The sequence below is a fragment of the Dendrobates tinctorius genome, unplaced genomic scaffold, assembly GCF_039654945.1.
Source record: "Dendrobates tinctorius isolate UK_male_01 unplaced genomic scaffold, ASM3965494v1 ptg000240l, whole genome shotgun sequence".
Lineage (NCBI taxonomy): Eukaryota > Metazoa > Chordata > Amphibia > Anura > Dendrobatidae > Dendrobates > Dendrobates tinctorius.
Genome location: NW_027361907.1, coordinates 8,919,609 through 8,941,174, shown reverse-complemented (window position 1 = coordinate 8,941,174; position 21,566 = coordinate 8,919,609). Strand labels below are relative to the sequence as shown.

Below are 21,566 nucleotides of genomic sequence, written 5' to 3'. Positions count from 1 at the left end.
GCAATGTACAGCATCAGTTATTGTTCTGCTTTCTGCAGTTTTGATAAAATCACTGTTCTAACTGCTACAGATCTAGCAGTTCTCGGAATGCTGTGAACTGGCATTTTTCCGTGCACCCTGTGTATGGGTAGAAAGCTGCCAGTCAGTGGTGGGATTACCTGGCATCGATAGTCCTATAGTGATAATCTCAGAGTTTCTGTCTCTACATTATGCTGCTCTCAGATTAGGTGCCAATTACTTGGTGATAGATTCCCTTTAAAGAACAGTCAAGCCCTTTGTAATATAAAAATGGGGTGAACAACCCTTTAATTTAAGATGACCTGCAATTAGAGCCATAGATGTCTAGACTGGAATGTTACCAGACTGTCCATCAGCTTGTTCCTGCTGAAAAACACTCCACAATGGAAAGCTGCTTTTATAATTAGAGAGTGCTGATAGACAAGTCAGGTCACATATCTTGTGGCCACCAGCCATTTAGAGAATAGGAGATCTGTTCAGGCTGTGTGGAAGATTTAGGCTAAAGTCCCATGATAAGCGTTTGGTAAGTTTTCGATGTTGCAGATTTTCTACACCCCTTAAGTAAAATAGGTTACTTGCATTTTTTCACAATATACAGCGTGAAAAACAAACCAAAAGCTCATATTAGGAACATAGCCTGATAATGCAGTGGTGAAACCACAAGGCCAAAAATACCCTCCCCTGCTAAGGTGGTATTTTTTTGCCTTGTGCTTGCACAATCATGCATTGTAAATACTTAAAGGAATTATCCGGGACTTTTGTATTTTTCTTATAGGGTTTAGCGCTTACAGGCAGGTAGTTATGGTAAGTACCTGCCTGTTCTGCCCAGCGCTGTGCTCTGTGGCTTAGGTTGAGGTAATGCTGACAGAGCAGCTTCTCCTTGTCCGATCTGCTCTGTTGATGTTGCGCCTCTGCCAATGTCATGCTGATTGACAGCAGACTCCCCGATGCCAAACTGTAGGGAGCTGTCCATCAGCATGATGTCTAAAGTGATGCCCTGTCTGTGGGGAAGGCTGCACCACTAAGTGCAAGAGGAGAACCCTTAATAAATACATTAGTAAATGCAACAAAATCATGTCAAATCAACATTAAAAATAACAATGTCCATCCATAGTCAAGACACCAAAATGTGAACTAGCGTTATTTAACAATAAGCATCAATAAGCCCATTTGTATTATATTATTTGACTGGTATTCAGTAAATTAACCAATGTGATATATTACCTTAAGTGTTACTGTAAATACCAAGATGGTAAAGACCAGTGTTCCAAAGGTCCAGTTTCCCAGCATCTAGTTAATGCAACCCAAAAGAAACAAGTTACTAAATGTCACGCTCTTCCAAGAAGACCACGACCCCTGTTTAGACAAGTCATAAAAAGTATCTAAAACACATCAAAAATATGTTGCAAGTCATTAGTAACAGTTAATGGAGTAAAGTCTGCCAACATTTAGCCTTATAAATATCCCCTTATGACTTTTGCTGATAACAGCAAGAATTATACAGATGACACCAAAGATGACAATTTATATCAGGACATCAGGATGTTTGCAATAGAGGAGCATTAGACATAAAACAGGAGAGAATTATAAAGTGAAAAGCTCTAAATGCAACATCCCAACTTATAATTGGAAGGTAAAACAAACGGAAGAGCCCACCACAGACAAAACATGACACAAGGAACCTCAGTTGACTGCTGGGTTCCTGACTGCCTATGGAAGCAATGCTAGCACAAGAAATGTTCATGGCGTGTTTCATGGCTTGGGTTTCCATGTCTCAGCGGCAGCAGTCAAGCCTTAGACCACTGTGCAGAATAACAAGGATACTTGTCCTTCAAGCACATATGGATTTCCTTGGCAGACTAACAGTATTGGAGATGGCTCAGTGGTTAGAACTATCTCTTTGCAGCGGTGGGTTGCTGAGGTCAAATCCCACCAAGGACAACCTCTGCAAGGATTTTGTATGTTCTAACCATGTTTGCTTGGGTTTCCTCTGCGTATTCTGTTTTTCCCCCACACTTAAAGACATATTGATAGGGGACCTAGATTGTAAGCCCAATGGAAACAGTGCATGTCTGTAAGGCGCTGTGTAATTAACGGCACTATACTGTATAAGTGAGTAAAATCGATAAAAAAATAAAAATGGAAAATTTGCAGAAGGCTTCTGCCCATTTTTTCAGCTTGGTCGTCATGACTTATGCTAAGCTCTTAAGGTCCAGTATAGGGAATGTTAATGCTACAAAATATAATATTTAATATAAATTTAAAATAACATTTTAGTGAGTTTCTTCAGAAACAGTCTGCCATTATTTTTGCAGAGGAGTATAGGTGATATCCCTAGATGTCTTATCTCAATCCCATTGACAAAGTTTGGAAAGCTAACAAAAAGCAAGTCCGTACTATGAAAATCTCTAAGGGCCCATTTAGGTAAGCCGTTAAACAATAATCCATTGGCTATATAAATCTCCATCCTCATCGGCAGTTTAGCCAAAAAGAATTCTATGTGCACAGCGTCTACTGCTTACAAGCTCTTCCATTGCTGATAACAATGATTTTTTTGCTGACATGAAGATCCAACAAGCGTTTTGTCTTTTTGTCAGGTGATTGCCAGCATATCTATACAAGCCAATAATCGGCAAACAAGTGTTGTAAAGAACCCAAACATCAGCTTGTCTAAGTGAGCCTTAAAGGGGTTGTCCGGGCTTTTCACATAATCTCAGTACATATCTGGGCTGCAGAATTATGACAATAAGTAATTTACTTTCTGTCACTAGTTTGCACGGTTTTCTAGTTATTCTGGACAGAACGTCCAAGGGGGGGTGTGTTATAGCATTGAAATGAGAACTGGTCGTAACCTCCTACTCTACTCCAAACATGCCCTCTATAGCAACAACCCCACCCTCCATAGCTACAGGCCCTCTCCATCTACATGAAGAAGCCATCATCACACAATAACAAATCCTCCCCCTCTAGCAGCCTCACTGCAGAGAGCAGAACCACCCAGCTGCTCCTCCCCCAGACACACACTGAACAGTGATCTATGGAAAGTGAAACTAGTGAGGAGGGAAAATCGTCCTGTATTCTGGGCCACTCAATGTTTACAATACATAACTCATTATCAGTAATTCCTTCCCTCACTGTCTCAGGCTGCTGGCAGCAGTGAGAACAGACTGTGTGATGGCCAGTGATGGGGGTCTGCAGGTTCTAATCTGCACAGGGGATGGCATTTACTGATGTCATCTGTTGTGTGACAAAGCCTCTGCTGTGTGAATGAGACAGCTCTGTGTCACTGATGTCTTCACACAGCAGCAGATTTGGTGCATTGTATGTGTGAGCACTGTGTCTCTAATGACACAAATACTGATGGGAGCAGCCTGTCCAATCAGCAGCTGTAACAGTGTGAAGTGTTGGGGGGTGTATGTATGGAGATATATATGATACTAAGGATTCTGATACTATAAATAAAGGGCTTGTTTGTGTTGTTGAGGAGCCCTTCCTTCATTCCTTCCTTCCTAGCTTTTCACTATTCCTTTCTGACCCTGGCATACCTCCAGCCTGTGTAAGGTGTGTACCTATATCCTATCACTTTATAATGTTTCTAGCAGAAATACATAACTGGTGCACGCGGACCATTCACCTCTGCCAGTGCTGGGAAAGACAAGCTGCAATTTATTTATGTATTTTCCCATCACCTCCGGGCAAATTTCTGTTTTTTCTGTTTTTCCCTCTCCTTCTTCCATAACTTTTCTATTTTTCCGTCAATACAGACATACAGACATATGTACATATAGTACTGACCCTAAGTACCTAATCTGCTGCCCAACAATCATACTTGGATGAGTTCTCTACATGTACTACGTGTACTTTGGTTACATAGACTACCACCTCACACATACCGGACTCACTATCAAAGAACTCCAATGACAAATAATCTGTTCTAAGACTGAGATGGCTCATAGGGTAAAATAATAATTTGCAGTCACGTGCATATAAGGGAATGTTTTTTTTTTTCTAGTAATTGCTTATTTATTTATGGTAATCACAAATGTCAGTCACCAGTAGAAGATGAATGTGTGGGCATGTGACTTCTGGCAAGAAATGGATCTTGCATGTCAATGAAGGTCTTCAGTATAATGTACTACTACTGTGTGTCAAAATGAAATGTTCAAGAACATTTCCACTATAAAAGGTGTTTTTTCGTCAATGGACATCATTGTCCTTTGCTCAGGACCCCTCTCAAAGAGCTAGAATAGAGACCTACTGACGTCCTGTCCTGGTACACTCATGAGAACCTGCATGGCTGTTCATGGCTTCCCCTAGCAAAATCTGGTTTGCTAGGGGTGGCAAGAGCAGCTGAATTCTGAAACAGTTTTTTCTAACTAGACAATCTCTTTAAAATTATATATAAATCAGTTCATAGGACAAACATGCTATTAATTTGCCAATATACTGCAAAATGAGAGCATGGTTCAAATACCAAAGTCAAACAATGGTTCATGCACAGGAAAGCAAGAAAGTTAAGATTTTGTATTTGTCTTCAGATATGATATACTTTATTTCCCTGATGTTCTACTGCAGCATTTACGTCTATAGGAGATCCATTAACTGACTGGATGCACATACAGTGTAGATGCCAACAGCTACCACTAGTTCTCACATCCGGCCAAATTACTACTTAGCAAGTGCAAGAAAACAATGTGCACATCATAAAGTATCATCCACGTGATATCATTGCTACACATAATCATAACATACAAACCAAATCAATAGTTCTCTGACTAAGGCTTTACAGTACGTCAATACCTTCATTGCAGCACCATACAGAATATTCGCATTAAAAGAGAGGAATATTAACCAGATCAACATTCCAGGAAGAGACAGTCAGTCAATTATTACAAATACAATGTAGTTGGATTATTAAGAATGTATGTAGCGTCTCCCTTGGCACAATGGATATTGAGGACTAAGGGTGCTTTCACATTGTGCTTAGTACATGCTTGATTGTCTTGTCCGTCTGGACATATTCGCAGATGGGGCCGGAGACTAAAGTGGTGCTGGGGGGGGACAATCTACTACATCTGGGTGTCCACCTTCAGTAGGCGTAGACGCTCGAAAATGATGAACAGCAGAGTGATCGCTCTGATGTTACCATTATAGTCTATAACCCTGTCAGCGCATATGTCTGAATCCTATTTTATGGGGGTACATAGACGTAAACACCGATGGGGCCACCAGGCGTGTACTAAAAGCAATGTAAAAGCACCCTAAGCTATAGAGTCAGTGGTCACGATCCAAATATATTTTCTCTGAATTTAGCATAGAAATTCCCTACAGTGCTTTATACTCTTACATACAGTGCCTTATACTCTTCAAACTTGGCATACACACATACATACCCGTGTAGCACTACATTCCTAGTAACATGTACACAACTACAAGCACCAAATAAAATAATCTTAGAAAGGCACAGCACATCAAAATGGCAGGTTCTTACCAAGTACGTGTTGGTTGTCAAGATCTGATGAAAGCAACAGTGGCAAAAGCAAAAGAAACAGAAACATAAAAATGCACAGCACAACAGAAACAAAGAAAATAAACCAGAACATGTAAAAACTGGAGGTCTACATATCAATGCAAAATAGGATCAGTGACACATGGTCAGTGACTTAGGGCCCCGTCACATATAGCGATCTCGCTAGCGAGATCGCTGCTGAGTCACAAGTTTTGTGACGCAACAGCGATCTCACCAGCGAGATCGCTGTGTGTGACAGCGATCAGTGACCGGCCCCCCTGCCGGTATTGCTGATCACTCTTGGAAAGCCCTGGACATTTCTTTGATCGCTGGTCTCCAGCTGGGCCTCACGCATCGCTGCGTGTGACAGGCGGGAGACCAGCGATCAGCACGTCCCTTAGAAACCCGATGTGTACCTTAGTTACCAGCTCCCTGCATCAGCGTGGAGGATCGCTGGTGAGTCCCTATGTGTGACGGTACCCGAAGGCATAACGCACCACATAGTTAGCCCGTCAGTAAGTCATTCTGGGTTCCTTTCTTTTATTGTTTCATGCAGAGCAGCGATGACCACATCTGTCCTTTATTTAATGGTGGTATGATATCTACGACAGGGCTCTGGCAGTTTGTGGGGTATTTCAACTTTGAAGCAATGTGTCCCTTTTATGGTCTGATTGAAATCCAACTTTTAGTTTAAGTTCCCACAATGAGTTTTTACGTTTTAGATGCCACGTATCTTCACTGTGCACAAAATGCAGCATTTTACAAGTTCCAGTAAAGTTGATGGGATTTAGAGAAATTTCATGTCCACTGTGCTTTTATTTTTAAAATGTAAAATTTACCTGCGGTGTGTTTTTCAAAACCACAAAATGTCAATTTCTCTTATGGTATGCTGAGTTTTTTGTGCAGATTTTCCCATAGAATTGCATTACATGCAGAAAATCCAGAGGTAGAAAGCACATGCGGTTTTTTTAGCATTTCCGCTGCAGAAATGCATTAAAATTGTATGTAATCCGCACATGACTGTATCAATAAAGCAACATCATTTAATAATAGCCTAGTAATGCTGCAGAAAATCTGCAATAACAAAAACTCCCCAAATACTCATTTCGGGAACTTAGATTTAAAGCATCTACTGTGTGCCTTATTTTTCACCTTATTGGGCTCCTTATTTTTCTATGGTGCTAACTTCAGCTTTATGTTCTAGCTGATATATAGAGGTATTGTCACTAGATGTGACATACGCTGACTGCTGGCTCAGTGTATCATTCCTCACCTATTGGAGTTTGGGAGTTGGGATTTCGGGATGGTTGCATGCCGTTAGAATCTACTTCTTAGGCAGGGGTCACACTTGCGAGTGTGACGTGAGAAACTCGAGCGAGTTTCTCGCATCAATACCCGGCAATTCCGCCGGCACTCGGGACCGGATTGTGCAAAGAAATACATGCAGCCGCACACTCGGGTCCCAAGTGCCGGGTATTGATGCGAGTTTCTCGCATCACACTCGCAAGTGTGACCCCGGCCTTAGTCTTTTCATACTAGAGCAGTGTCCTCTAATTAGTAGCCAGGGAGTCACATGTGGCTCTATGTCCTAAGGCTACATGACATTCGCATAGGGGTGAAAGCCACTGCACTTGCAGCCAGCAACATGGTCAAAGACTTATCATTGGTCATAAATTGGTGAACTTTTCTCTTTTCAGATGTATTAATATTAGTGATGAGCAAACGTGCTCAAATAACGTGTTATTCAAGCATGCTTGGGTGTTATTCGAGCATCTTCGGTGTGCTCGAAAACCATGATTGAGTCCCCGAGGCTGCATGTCTCGTGGCTGTTCCCCATAATATATCATATATTAATAAAGAGGAAGGTCCTTTTTGCTACCGTGGATGCTGTTATCCCTCTCTTCACCTTTGGATCTTATGGAGGACATACCCATTTATTTGTGGTGAGTTGCTAACCTACTTTAGCTATATTTTAATAGTAAAATTATTGACTTAATTTCTTCCTTTTTTTGCCTTGACAGATAAACCCAGCAAACTGAAAATGGTTTGAAAATAACACATAATGTAAACACGTAATGTCAGAAGTGACTTATTATCACCAAATATGATAATAAAGAGTAACCTGTGAAACAAGAAGCAGCAAAAACAAATCCTTGTAACGTATATTTTCTTAATTAGTATAAAGTGCTTTTAAACAGGTATAATATTGTGTACTAAAAATAAGAAAAAAAAGAAAGTACTTTCCGATTAAAAAATAAAACGATTGCTAAAGACACAAATGGAGCACAAATATGACACCCAAGACTAGTGGTATAAAAATGCCAGGAAATGTTCCACTACTTTTCGCTGGGTTTGATGATTTGTGGTTTTTTTTACCTCCTTGATTTTCCCGGCCCTTACCTGTCCATTGCTAGTCACAGTGGCAGTGTCAAACAAGAAATACGCCCCAAAGAAAAATACGACGGCATCAAACAATCCCAGGAAGGTCCAATAAATAAACAGACGCCAACGCAATAGTGCATTCTTTGCAATGTCCCTGTTTAAGAATGGAAAAAAAATAGCTTGTTAAATGCTGGCCAAAGCATTTTTTCTGCTTGACACAGACACTTGCTCATCTTGTTGACTTCATTAGGAAATTACTTTCTCATTGTGAATTAATCACCCTGCCAACATACAATATACTGTGTGAAGACAAGAACGGCAATGTGACATAATGACATATGATGCCACTGATTCCGCGCTGATGCAGCATCTTTCATGTATCACAAAACCCTTAACCCCAACTCATTTTTTATTTTGCCAGTCTGAATCCTGGTAGCGTCACCTTTTTATTTGTTCGTTGGTAGAGTAGTATCTGGTTTTTATATTAGTTATTTTTCTGTGATTTTTGCTTTGTATAGACACCATTTTGTAAAAAAAAAACATATACTGTACATTACCCTTTAATTTAGATAAAACTTTGCAAGGAAAAGGGGAAAAACAATTTTACCATTGTTTTATTTACTTTATGCTGTTCACCCTTAAATTAAACATTTTATTTTATTTTATTTTTACATCCATGGGGATGGCAAATATGTATATGTTATTTTGGTAATTTTGACAACCCCAAACCCCAAACTGTATCACTAAAAACCATTGATGGAAGCAAAAACGGGAGACTGTAAAAACAGGAAGCTGGCTTAATTTGGTAAAGCTATGGCAGTCAATGCCTGTAATAAAAAAAAATCTTAGCTACAGGCTGAAGGCTGTCCTTATTAAAAGCTTTGCCCGGTTTTGAAATGTCATTAATAAAAAAGGTTCTCTTTTCAGAATATCCATCTCTTGGTCAGCTGGAGAGCAGCTAAGCAGATTAGTTCTGGAGGACTTGTTCTGGCCTGCACTACACACACAATCCACTACTGTGATCAGACATAATGCAATGCTTAGTTTCCCCTGCGGGTGCACTGCAGTGAAACTGACCACTTACTGACAGGTTTTCCTGCAGTCTACAGTTGGATTCTCTGGACCAAACAGGGGAGCATGTAGCGCTTTGCTTATTGTCAATGGATCCTTCTAGCAAGTAAGAATTGAGCAAAACGTCAAAGCCCCTTAGCCATAGCAAAAGCTGCATATTGATCAGACCCTAAAAGCAGCTGAGATCTTTATAGGTGTGGTGAGGGGGCGCGTTTACCCAAACATGCTATTCCGCCATGGACATTAGTCTATACCTAAAAACAACACCTGAAAAATATGAAGACATCAACAGCACTAGGGTTTTTGAAAACTTGAAAAAGTGTGGATTTATTAAAATCACAGGAATGAGCATTTCTCAAGCCTTTGCTAAACATGACATTGCACACTATTTGGTGGTAAAAAAATCCACACTTTTTACATTATCAAAGACCTTTGGTGCTGTTGTCGTTTGCATATTTTTGGACTATTTTCAAGGAGTTTTTTCACCTTTAAGGCAATGTGCCCAGGACATTCTGAATCAGGTGAAGAGGAGTGCGGTCTCCATTATAAGATTGCACTGGTGTGATAAAATCTATACCTGTATAGTGTTGGGTCTCTTTTCAGCATTTCCATACTGACATGTTGCTCAATTAGACTATACAATAGGATAGGCAGTGAAGTGAAGCTGATATTGTACAGTGTCAGATACGCAGTGTCATATAAAGGCTGTAAGAAAACAAGAAGTGCAGGATTATGAAGACTTTGTTGGACACAGACGTAAGAATAATGAAAAATAACAAAAATATCTGCAGGGAATAACATATAGTATCACATACCTGTTGTGAAAATCCACAGAAGAACTGGTATAAAAACTGAGGGAAAATAAAGCAGACATTCTGAAAGACAAGCACAGAGGGTTATGGTGTGAGGAACCTGCTCCAAGCTGTGCTACACACTTTATAGTCAGCGATGGATTGTCCTCACCTTGTAAAAAAAGTATTGGACAAGCTCCGCTATTCTAACATAATAAAAATGTCCATGGACAAGCAGCATCTTTTTTAAATGCTTGAATTTAGGGATTGCATAGTCACTGTTTCTGGCAGCCTGGCGTCCTTCCTTCCCAATGACACCTGAAATGTAGAAAGGTAAAGTCAGGAAATCAAAAGTCTTCTTTCATTTCTTCTAGATCTTCATCCATGTCCTCGTAGTGACTTTTTTTTTTTATCTAGAAATGATGACATCAAATTAAACCACTTATGCACAATGGGGCAATAACCTTTAAGGTGGCCATACACCTTATACATCTACAAACTTATCTGTTGGTTCCTCATGGGAGGAGGAACATGAGCTGCTGACACAAGGCTCTGGCAGTGGTTTATCTCCTATGAGAATAAATTATTGGGCACTGAAATTTAAAATGCCCAATCCTTTTTATCCCTGATATATGCCACCGAGGGAGAGCAGGACACCACCATACACATTAGATGGTTGGCTGTTCCCGCCACCGAGGGAGAGCAGGACACCACCATACACATTAGATGGTTGGCTGTTCCCGCCACCGAGGGAGAGCAGGACACCACCATACACATTAGATGGTTGGCTGTTCCCACTGAAATTGGGAGTTTTGGCCAAAATTAGTCAAACAAGCATGGCCAAAGAATTACCGGTAAATTGGTTGATGAATATTCTACAGTCTAACCCTTTCCATTATTGTTTGGGGAATGGTGGAAGAATGGATTTAGACAAAATGTTAGGTTTAATCTTTATTTAATTTTTACAAGATTGACATAATGGACAAAAGTAATGGACCCTAATGAAAGCAGCTGACTTGAAATGGATCTACAGATCCTCTTGGGATTTTCTTTTTATCTGAGTCAAATAGTGTAAAAGATTACTTGACACTTGCAAGATAACTTTTTAGATTAAAATAAATAAAAATAATTGTTATGTTAGGGCAGAAAAAGTTAATATAATTTTAGGTGCAATTCTCACAGCTTGACATGAGGTTTTCACAATTCTTGGAGAAAACACAAATCAATGAACAGAATGAATATCCTTCTAGTCAAGTAATGAAGCCATGGACCCAATAGATAATGCCATAACTATACCAATTCCAACATGTGCTTCGAGGATCATGCTGACATCATTGGCACCATCTCCTATTGCAAGAGTAATCGGATGTTCTCTTGATGCCTTTATTAATTTGACAATCTGCAACAGAGAAAACATCCGCATATAGAACAGATTGATTTAGATTATGTTTAAGAAAGGTAACAAGGTAAAGGGTAACAAATAATCTGACTACAGTGAACTCGCTTGTTTTTACATACATGTTTTCTTTTGGTAGCATTGACCAGAATGACTTGCAGTGCGCATATGAAGATGATGATCCTACATCATCGGTATCCCTATCTCATTAGGTATCTGCAGATCGCTGGGATATAATGATATGATGCCCATTGACCCTGAAAAGGCTGGAGCCTCAACGCTGCCTTTCCTACATAGTTTTTTCCAGAGCAGTCATTTTTTTAAATGAATGTGGTTGACTACAGTTTCATGTACCGCAAAAAGGGCTGAGAGTGCTGCTGCTCAGCTCTGAACCAGGGCTGTAGTCCTTTCATCTTCAGGATCAGTGGAGGTCCCAGAGGTCGGACCTTCATTGAGCATAAAATGATTCAATACCCTAGTGATAATCTACACAGTGGGGGGAAATGAAGCTTGTGGGCCCCAATGAAATCTGCAACAAGGTCCCCAACTCGCACGAGTCTTTTATAATATTTATATTCTTACACAGGCCATAGGAACATTTTGGCCCCCTAGACTTCAAGACCGGCTGTCCCGGGACTCGCATGATACTGTTATGCCACAAGAGTACTACAGCCAAATAATCATAGCCAATAAGTTGTTTTGCGCACATTTCCTTCAGATGAACCTTGACAGTCCGAAGGAAGTGTAAGCAAAGCAGACCATTACTGGCCACTGATAGAATGCAATGTTTATGTGAGACCAGGCGCCAACATTGCTGGCATAGTGCTGCTGCGGGTGGTGAGTATCTGTCATTTTTATTTTACACTGAGGAATAAAGTATTTAAGAAGGAGTTATACAAGTAACTATTTAATCTCTATCTCTTGACAAGCCCGGTGATTTATCTATGCTTGAAGTCTACATGCGTGCAGTGAGGGCTGGTTCCTTCCAGGACCAGATTTAATTGAAACCACTATTGTTGTACATGGAAGGCCAATTCCTCTATTATGGATCAGCTATATTTATAATGCTTGCCAACAGCTTTATACATATTCCATCATCAGGAAATACATGTGAAAGAAACAGATAAAATAGAAAAAAAAAAAAAAAAGATTACAGACTATGTACAGTGCCTTGCGAAAGTATTCGGCCCCCTGAAACTTTTCAACCTTTTCCCACTTCAAACATAAAGATACCAAATGTAAATTTTTGGTGAAGAATCAACAAGTGGGACACAATGGTGAAGTTGAACGAAATTTATTGGTTATTTTAATTTTTTGTGGAAATTCAAAAACTGAAAAGTGGGGCGTGCAATATTATTCGGCCCCTTTAATTTAATACTTTGTTGCGCCACCTTTTGCTACGATCGATTACAGCTGCAAGTCGCTTGGGGTTTGTCTCTATCAGTTTTGTAGATCAAAAGACTGAAATTCTTGCCCATTCTTCCTTGGCAAACAGCTCGAGCTCAGTGAGGTTTGATAGAGATCGTTTGTGAACAGCAGTTTTCAGCTCTTTCCACAGATTCTCGATTGGATTCAAGTCTCGGACTTAGAATAGCCAAGTCAAACACCTGGATGTGTTTATTTGTGAATCATTCCACTGTAGATTTTGCTTTATGTTTGGGATCATTGTCTTGTTGGAAGACAAATCTCCGTCCCAGTCTCAGGTCTTTTGCAGATTGCAGACTTCAACAGGTTTTCTTCAAGAATGGTCCTGTATTTGGCTCCATCCATCTTCCCATCAATTTTAACCATCTTCCCTGTCCCTGCTGAAGAAAAGCAGGCTCAAATCATGATGCTGCCACCACTTTTGACAGTGGGGATGGTGTTTTCAAGGTGATGAGCTGTGTTGCCTTTATGCCAAACATATTGTTTGGCATTGTTGCCAAAAAGTTCGATTTTGGTTTCATCTGACCAGAGCACCTTCTTCCACATGTTTGGTGTGTCTCCCAGGTGGCTTGTTTCAAACTTTAAGGCTAAGTGCACACGTACCGGAACTCTCGCGGAAATTACCGCGAGAATTCTGGAATTCCATTCCGCGGGAAAATCGCTTTTTAAATTCCCGCGATTTTCCCGCGGAAAAACTAGCATTTTGCAAGCGTATTTAGCTTGCAAAATGCTAGCGTTTTCCAAGCGATCTGTAGCATCGCATGGAGAACTGATTGACAGGTTGGCCACACTCATCAAACATAGTGTTTGACGAGTGTGACCAACTTTTTACTACTGAGGCTGCCTATGCGGCATCAGTAGTAAAAGATAGAATGTAAAAAAAAATAAAAAATAGTGTTATTCTCACCTTCCGGCGTCCCACGCATCCGTTCCCAGTAATCCTTTGCGAAAATGCCCGCGATGACGTCCGTTCTCGCGGGATCGCGATGTCTCGCGGTAATTCTCGATGACGTCGCGCGAATGACCGCGAGACTTCGCGATCCCGCGAGAACGGACGCCATCGCGGGCATTTTCGCAAAGGCTTACTGGGAACGGGAGCGTGGAGAGAGGCGGGAATGCTGCGCGGGACGCCGGAAGGTAAGAATAACAATATTTTTTATTTTAAATTCTATTTTTTACAGGGATATGGTACCCAAAGCCCGGAGGACAGTCTCCTCTCCTCCGGACCGTGGGTACCATCCGCAATTGTTCTGCTTACTTTCCGCATGGTGTGCACAGCCACATGCGGGAAGTAAGCGGAAAAATGCATTCCTATGGGTGCGGGATCGCCGCGATTCCGCAAATTAACGAGCATGCTGCGTTTTTTACCGCAAAGCGATTCCGCCGCGGTAAAAACCGCAGCATTAGCACAGCATTGCGGAATCCCATAGGAATGCATGGGATGCTTATTTTTCGCATTTTCGCGGCAAAATCGCGCGGTTAAAACCGCCGCGGAAACGCGAAAAAAATGCCACGTGTGAACTCAGCCTAAACAACACTTGTTATGGATATCTTTGAGAAATGGCTTTCTTCTTGCCATTCTTCCATAAAGGGGCCAGATTTGTGCATTGTACGACTGATTGTTGTCCTATGGACAGACTGTCCCACCTCAGCTGTAGATCTCTGCAATTCATCCAGAGTGATCATGGGCCTCTTAGTTGCATCTCTGATCAGTCTTCTCCTTGTCTGAGATGAAAGTTTAGAGGGACGGCTGGGTCTTGGTAGATTTGCAGTGGTATGATACTCCTTCCATTTCAATATGATCACTTGCACAGTGCTCCTTGGGATGTTAAAAGTTTTAGAAATCATTTTGTATCCAAATCCAGCTTTAAACTTCTCCACAACAGTATGATGGACCTGCCTGTTGGGTTCCTTGGTCTTCATGATGCTCTCTGTGCATCAAACAGAACCCTGAGACTATCACAGAGCAGGTGCATTTATACGGAGACTTGATTACACACAGGTGGATTATATTTATCATCATTAGTCATTTAGGACAATATTGGATCATTCAGAGATCCACAATGAACTTCTGGAGTGAGTTTGCTGCACTGAAAGTAAAGGGGCCGAATAATATTGCACTCCCCACTTTTCAGTTTTTGAATTTCCACAAAAATTTAAAAATAACCAATAAATTTCGTTCAACTTCACAATTGTGCTCCATTTGTTGTTGATTCTTCACCAAAAATTTACATTTGGTATCTTTATGTTTGAAGCATGATATGTGGGAAAAGGTTGAAAAGTTCCAGGGGGCTGAGTACTTTCGCAAGGCACTGTACTAGTGTAATCAATTACAATCTTTACTAACATAATTTAATATGCTTATATATCTACATGTACAGATCTGCATGTACAGATATATCAGCAATCAATTAAGAGGCTTATTAAAATGATATTTTATTGATTTGTAGTAATTTCTATACTGGAATATTTCTCTAGCTTTTATGCAATAAATATGCAAAAGATTAAATAGAGTAAAACAAAATATAAATGATATTTTATACTTGTATGCTATAGTGATCTGATCAAGGCTTTGCACAGTAACATGCTAGCTTCGTGTATACCTAAATATATATGTGGCTTGAGACCAATATATACCTGTGCTTTCTGTAATGGGGCCATCCGGCAGCACAATACTGCACTACAGTTCCTGCAGATCTCAAGGAAAACCTCTCTGTAATTTGTAGAGCTCCCATCTTCTCTGGGTTTCATTATTAATGACAATGTGGCGCCATCAATAATTAATCCGTAATCTTGGAAATCTGTTGAAAACCTACACCGTTTAGGAGAAAAACAGACGGTATAAAATGGATGTAGCAGTTCTCTATTACAGTCATTTACCTAATGAAATTAAGAGAGTAACAATGAAAAGGGTTTCCTTGGGTAATTCTACAAAAGCAGAACAAGCAGAGAGCGATCCTTACACAAAGACATTTACTGTTTCTCTAGTAACGATTATTGGTAGAATAACTTACTATAAAAAGTGATACAATCATGAATCTAAGTTTAGCGAAGGTAAAAATCAGAAGCTGTGATAAGGTATCCTGACAGATCTCATTCCCTTCCCAACGAGGCCAGCTTTCGTTTTTACATTTTCATTTTTTCCTCCCCTTCTTCCAAGACACAAGTTTTTTTTTATTTTTCTTTCCACATAGAGATATGAGGGCTTTTTTTTTGTAGGACGAGTTGTACTTTTGAATGACAACAATTATTTTACAGCATAATGTACTGAAAAAAAAAAATCCACGTTTGGTGAACGTGCAAAAAAAACTGCAGTCCTGACATTGTATGATTATATCGATACCAGACTTGTCCATTTTTTTTTTTTAATTATTTTAAGGTTGGGTGTTGTGAACACTTTTGACCTGGCCTCTGAGTTTGGGCTCCCTCTTGTGGTTGCTGCTGGTAATGGAGTTGGTCTGGCTGACAGAAGTCAATCACCTGAAGGAGGACGATTGGAGGTCAGGTGTTACAGACTGGAGAGATTTAAGTGAGCAACCTTCCCTCAGTTGTTGCCGGTGATTTGTTTTGCTTCCTGAGCATATTTTGAAGTCTGCTTGTCTCCTGCTCCGTCCTGCATCTTTCAGATAAGTTATTTGTCTTCTTGAATCTTTTTTTGCATTGGATCCATTTTTTGCTTGTCTCTGATTTTTGCTTAGCTGGTGTGAGTTCAGCCTGGTTCCCTGCTGGGACCTGTGCTGGACTCGGTTTCATATGCCACAGCGTATGTTAGTCTTTTTAGTAACAGTTCACACCAGAGTTCTGATTTAGTGGGGGAGAGGTCGTGTGGCCTCAGTATTTTTGCATATCAGACGTGTTGGATTTTTCTTAGGGTTTTTTGCGTGATTGCAGACAGTATCCTTTCCTGTCCTGTTCTATCTAGACAGTTTGGGCCCCATCATTTGCTTACTCTATTCTCTGCCTGTGTTTTGTGCTTCATCTTGTCTCACCGGCAATATATGTTCGGGGGCTATCTTTTCCTTTGGGGTTCTACTCCGGGGCAGTTTAGCTTTCCCATTTCTCTCTGTAGGCTTAGTTAATTCTGTGGCTGTGCCGAGGCATCTAGGGCATCGTAGGCACGTCCCACGGCTAATTCTAGTTATGTTGTCAGTTTAGGGGTCTGCAATCCGCTAAGCTACCAACCTCTCTGGTTATCTGGTTGCCTAGTCTATTCCCCTGCTATCCTCCTCGGTTACCTAATCATAACAGTTGGGGTCACAAGAGTGTATGTTCTTTCCTGCAACAGAATCGGGCTGATTATGCTAATGTCACTTGGATCAAATTCTGCCAGAGTTTGAGCTGAGTTATCTTAGTCTTGTCCGATTCTTTAGGTTTTTCTTTGAGCTGGACATTCATCTAGTTCTCCATGGTTACATGTCCACTAGCCGGGTCTCAGTCCTCTTCAGCCCTTATCCAAATGCACGTCACTTGACAAATGGTAAGATTTTAATATTAGAGGTTACGATCCGAATAAGGACACCATGATGTGGTGGGATGACATTTTTTTTAATCAAAATTATGTTAACTAAGCACCCTATATTATTTTCATGCACCAATGCTGTTTATTTTTTTTAAATTTGGTTATTAACCATAAGCAGTTATATAATACACACACATCCAGTACAAGATGTTAAGTTTGATACAAAATATATATAAGTTCAGATAACCAATGCTGTTTATTTTCTGCTGGATATGAGATTATTATGTTTCTATCTTGGGTTTTATCTGTTTAGTAGCCAGTGTGAACATGTGCTTACTCGCGGCATGAACACTAACTTATATTCTATCTAATCCAGCTAAAGCAATCTAATCGCTTATACCCCACAAGAAACAATGTAAAAAATATCAACCTGCTGTTGAGTTGTTCATTCTGCCTCCCAAAGATAGCAGTAAGGCTTGGCTCATATGTATCGTGCTCTACACTGAGCGTTTACATCGGGGTTTCAGTGTAAGTCTATGAAATATGTGATTCAGACTGAAGTCCAGATGGAAGATTCCCCGTAATGATGTAATTATTTTTTTCCTCACCCCACCAATGGTATAAGGTTCTGTGACACACCTGTGTTGTCAATCTGATCACTGCACCCTTAGATGAATTCTTTGAGGGGTGTAGCTTGCAAATTGGGGTGACTCTTGGAGGGTTCTGCTGTTCTGGTATCTCAGGGGTTCTGCCAATTTGACATGGCACCTGCACACCATAACATCAAAACCTGCACTAAACATGATACAGGAAAGATGTATATCTTTGTACCGTGTTAGCCAGTAGATAGAAAAATATTCAGGATTGAGAGTCCTCAGTAGTTGATACCTTTTAATGGCTAACTGAAAAGATGGTAATAAATTGCAAGCTTTTGAGACTACTCAGGTCTCTTCATCAGGTCTAGCCTGATGAAGAGACCTGAGTAGTCTCGAAAGCTTGCAATGTATTACCATCTTTTCAGTTAGCCATTAAAAGGTATCAACTACTGAGGACTCTCAATCCTGAATATTTGCACTAAACATGGTGCTCCATCTCTTCTGAGCTTTGTACTGTGCCTTAAAAGTAGAACTGTGCCACATATGGAGTATACACAGGAGAAATTGAGCAATAAATTGTACCATTCGTTTTCTCCTGTTTACCTTTGTGAAGAAGAAAAATTGGGGGCTAAAGGAACATTTTTATGGGAAAAATGTATTTTATTTTCATTGCTCAATGTTATAAAATTCAGTGAAGCACCTACGGGTGTAGTTTCCAAAATGGGGTCATTTGTCAGGGGTTTTCACTGTTTATGCACATCAGGGGCTCTTCAAATTCAACAAGGCGCCCACAGACCACTCCATCAAAGTCTGCGCTCAAAAAGTTGCTCCTTCTTTTCTGAGCTCGGCAGTATGCCCAAACAGTAGTTTCCCATCACACGTGTATTGGCATACTCAGGGGAAAATAGACCCCAAAATTTGCTGGGTAATTTCTCCTGCTACTCTTATGAAAAATGAAAAATTTGGGGCTAAATCAACATTTTTGTGGGAAAGATGTCATTTTTTTTTTATTTTCACGGCTCAACATTATCAAATTCTGTGAAACACCTGTGGGTTCAAGGTGCTCATCACATCTCTAGATAAATTCCGCTAGGTGTTGTAATTTCAAAATTGAATTAACTTGTGGAGGATTTCAACTGCTTAGGTACATCAGGGGCTCTAAACCACAACATGGTCCGATATCTATTCCAGCCAATTTTCCGCTTCAAAAGTCAAATGGTGCTCTTCCCTTCTGAGCCCCGCCCATGCACCCAAACAGTAGTTTTCTCACACATGAGTGTCCATTTTCTCCTCTTACCCATGAGAAAATGAAAAATTTAGGGCTAAGGCAATATTTTTGTGGGAAGATTTAATATTTTTACTTTTTCCTTCCATATTGCTTTAATTCCTGAGAAGCACCGAAAGGGTTAATGAACTTCTGGAATATGGTTTTGAGCAACTTGAGGGGTTACTTTTTTAAAATGGTGTCACTTTTGGCAATTTTCTGTCACATAGGCCTCTCAAAGTCACTTAACACAGATGTGGTCTCTAAAATAATGTTTTTGTAAATTTTGTTGGAAAAATGAGAAATTGCTAAAAAATAAAAAACTTTAAACCCTTCTAATTAACTGATTTAAGGGCATAAAAGCAAATACATGCAAAAAATATCGACCTCAATTTACCACTATCATAAAATACAATGTGTCACTGGGATACACTGAAGCGTTCCAGTGTTATTACCCCATAAATTGACACTGGTCAGAATTGGAAAGTTTGGCCCGGTCAAGAAAGTAAAAATAGACTTTGGGGCGAAGGGGTTACAGGGAATATATCATTAGGATCAACTTTACTAAGCCATCTATATTGTCATAAAGGTCAAAGGAATAAATGATACCTTGATAACTGCAATCCAATGTCTTATTCCAGATAAATCAATATTTTTTCTTAATATGTGAATATAGCTGTTAATATCTCTAGGCCGGACATAGATCTCCCTGCGGAGCTTCTGTTAAATGAAATAGAGGCTTTACAAATGTGATACATGTAGATCAGGAGAGCAGACCGTCAGTCATTACATGTCTCACACTAAAAACACCTTGTTCATATATGAAAAGCTCTGGAGGCAGATTCTGGAGTTTATTTTTCAGTTGCATTGTACAGATTATGGGAGACATTAATGATGGAACAAGTTCTGAAATAATTCTTCTAGGTATGATTTGTTTACATGACAAAAACCTAGTATTTTACCAGGAGTGTGTACAATTTTTACATCCACTGTATTATTTTAGAAACATTGATTTGCAGCTTCAAAACATCTATAAAAAGGGCACAGCTACCCAATATATATTGCATTTAGAAATAAGCTATTATTCTTCGCTGGCATAAACTGTTTGCTTCTTCACTTGTACTTTATGCCCCACGTACCCTGAGAAATTGTCCCTGGTTAAGCTTTCGCTGAGTCTCAGGACAGTCTTGCTTAACTCAAAAAGCACATCATGTAAACTTTGTTCCTCTATTTTCTTTGTTGTCAGTTCCAGGAGCTGTGTGTTTCTTCTGAACAGTTTGCAGGCATAGCAAGTAGCAGCGGCAGTCTCCATTTTGTCTCCGGTGAGCACCCAAACTTTAATGCCAGCTTTCTGTAAAGCTTCAATTGTATCAGCTGCTTTTTCCTGGAGTCTGTAGACAAATGATAGAAAAACCTTAGAACCGATTTCTAGTTGACACAGTTATGTCTATGTATCCAGTATACATCTAATTATTACTATCATTATTAATTTCACTTATATGTAATATATAACAGACCCCTCTATCACACTAGGTGACACAGCTGATATAATAGCACTTTAAAATGTTCTATTAATTTCAAGTTCCAAAATATTAGTATTTTTCAACAAAAATCACCAGTAAACATTTTGGCCTTGATTTATCAAGACCAGCGTTTTTCACTCCGATCTTGATGAGGGGGCAGAGTGGAATGCGAGGAGAAGTGATCATCACCTCTTAATGAATCACATGAGGTGCAAAGTGACTTGCACCCCTGTGAGCATCTCGCCAAAAATCTGACTCTAGTTATGGAATGACATAAGAACTGTGGCTTCAGGTACACCACTGCTCGTCATGAATTTGACAAGCGGGTAGCCATACCCCTGCCATGTCCTGCCTCTGCCCACTTTATTGGAGCTGGGTAAAAATGGTTTGAAAACATCAACTGTCGCAAAGTATTTGCAACTTATTAAAACATTTTAAGACAGTTTTCTAAAGCTTTGATGAGTTAGTGCCATTATTTCATTTGGCTTTTTCTGGCATCTTCCTCTTGACAATATCACACAGATTCATTCTCCAGCAAGACTTAGCACCTGTCCACACCGACAAACATACCAATACCTGGTTTAAAAACAACAGTACCACTGTGCTTGATTGGCCAGCAAACTCGCCTAACCTTAACCCCATAGCTATGGGGTATTGCCATGAGAAAGATAAGAGACACCAGACCCAAAAATGAAGACGAGCTGACGGCTGCTATCAAAGCAACCTGGGTTCAGCAGTGCCACTGGCTGAATGCCTCCATGCCACGCCGCATTTATGCAGTAATTGATGCCAAAGGAGCCCTGACCAAGTATTGAGTGCATTTACTGAATATACATTTCAGTAGGCCAACATTTCAGATTTTAAAATCATGTTTCAAACTGGTGTTATAAAGTATTCTAATTTACTGAGATAATGACTTTTGGGTTTTCATTGGCTGTAAGCCATAGTCATCAACATTAACAGAAATAGACGCTTGAAATAGATCACTCTGTTTGTAATGACTCTATATAATATATGAGTTTCACTTTTTGTATTGAAGAACTGAAATAAATTTACTTTTTGATGATATTCTAATTTTCTGATATGCACCTGTATATAGCACCCAGAGGGGCTATCAACAGGTGTCTAGATG

At 40.0% G+C, this 21,566-nt stretch overlaps 1 protein-coding gene across 5 annotated transcripts in view; it reads right to left on the bottom strand.

Annotated features, from left to right (window-relative positions):
• Positions 1-21,566, bottom strand: part of ATP11A (ATPase phospholipid transporting 11A) — a 233,645-nt gene that overhangs the window by 25,299 nt on the left and 186,780 nt on the right. For all 5 annotated transcript variants that reach the window (XM_073556848.1, XM_073556851.1, XM_073556849.1 and 2 more), the window contains 8 exons: positions 20,051-20,302; positions 15,230-15,404; positions 11,068-11,170; positions 9,944-10,089; positions 9,796-9,855; positions 9,558-9,685; positions 7,928-8,063; positions 1,243-1,308 (listed from right to left, as the gene is read on the bottom strand). In XM_073556848.1, coding sequence (XP_073412949.1) covers positions 1,243-1,308; positions 7,928-8,063; positions 9,558-9,685; positions 9,796-9,855; positions 9,944-10,089; positions 11,068-11,170; positions 15,230-15,404; positions 20,051-20,302 — 1,066 coding nt within the window. The remainder of the gene's footprint in view (positions 1-1,242; positions 1,309-7,927; positions 8,064-9,557; positions 9,686-9,795; positions 9,856-9,943; positions 10,090-11,067; positions 11,171-15,229; positions 15,405-20,050; positions 20,303-21,566) is intronic.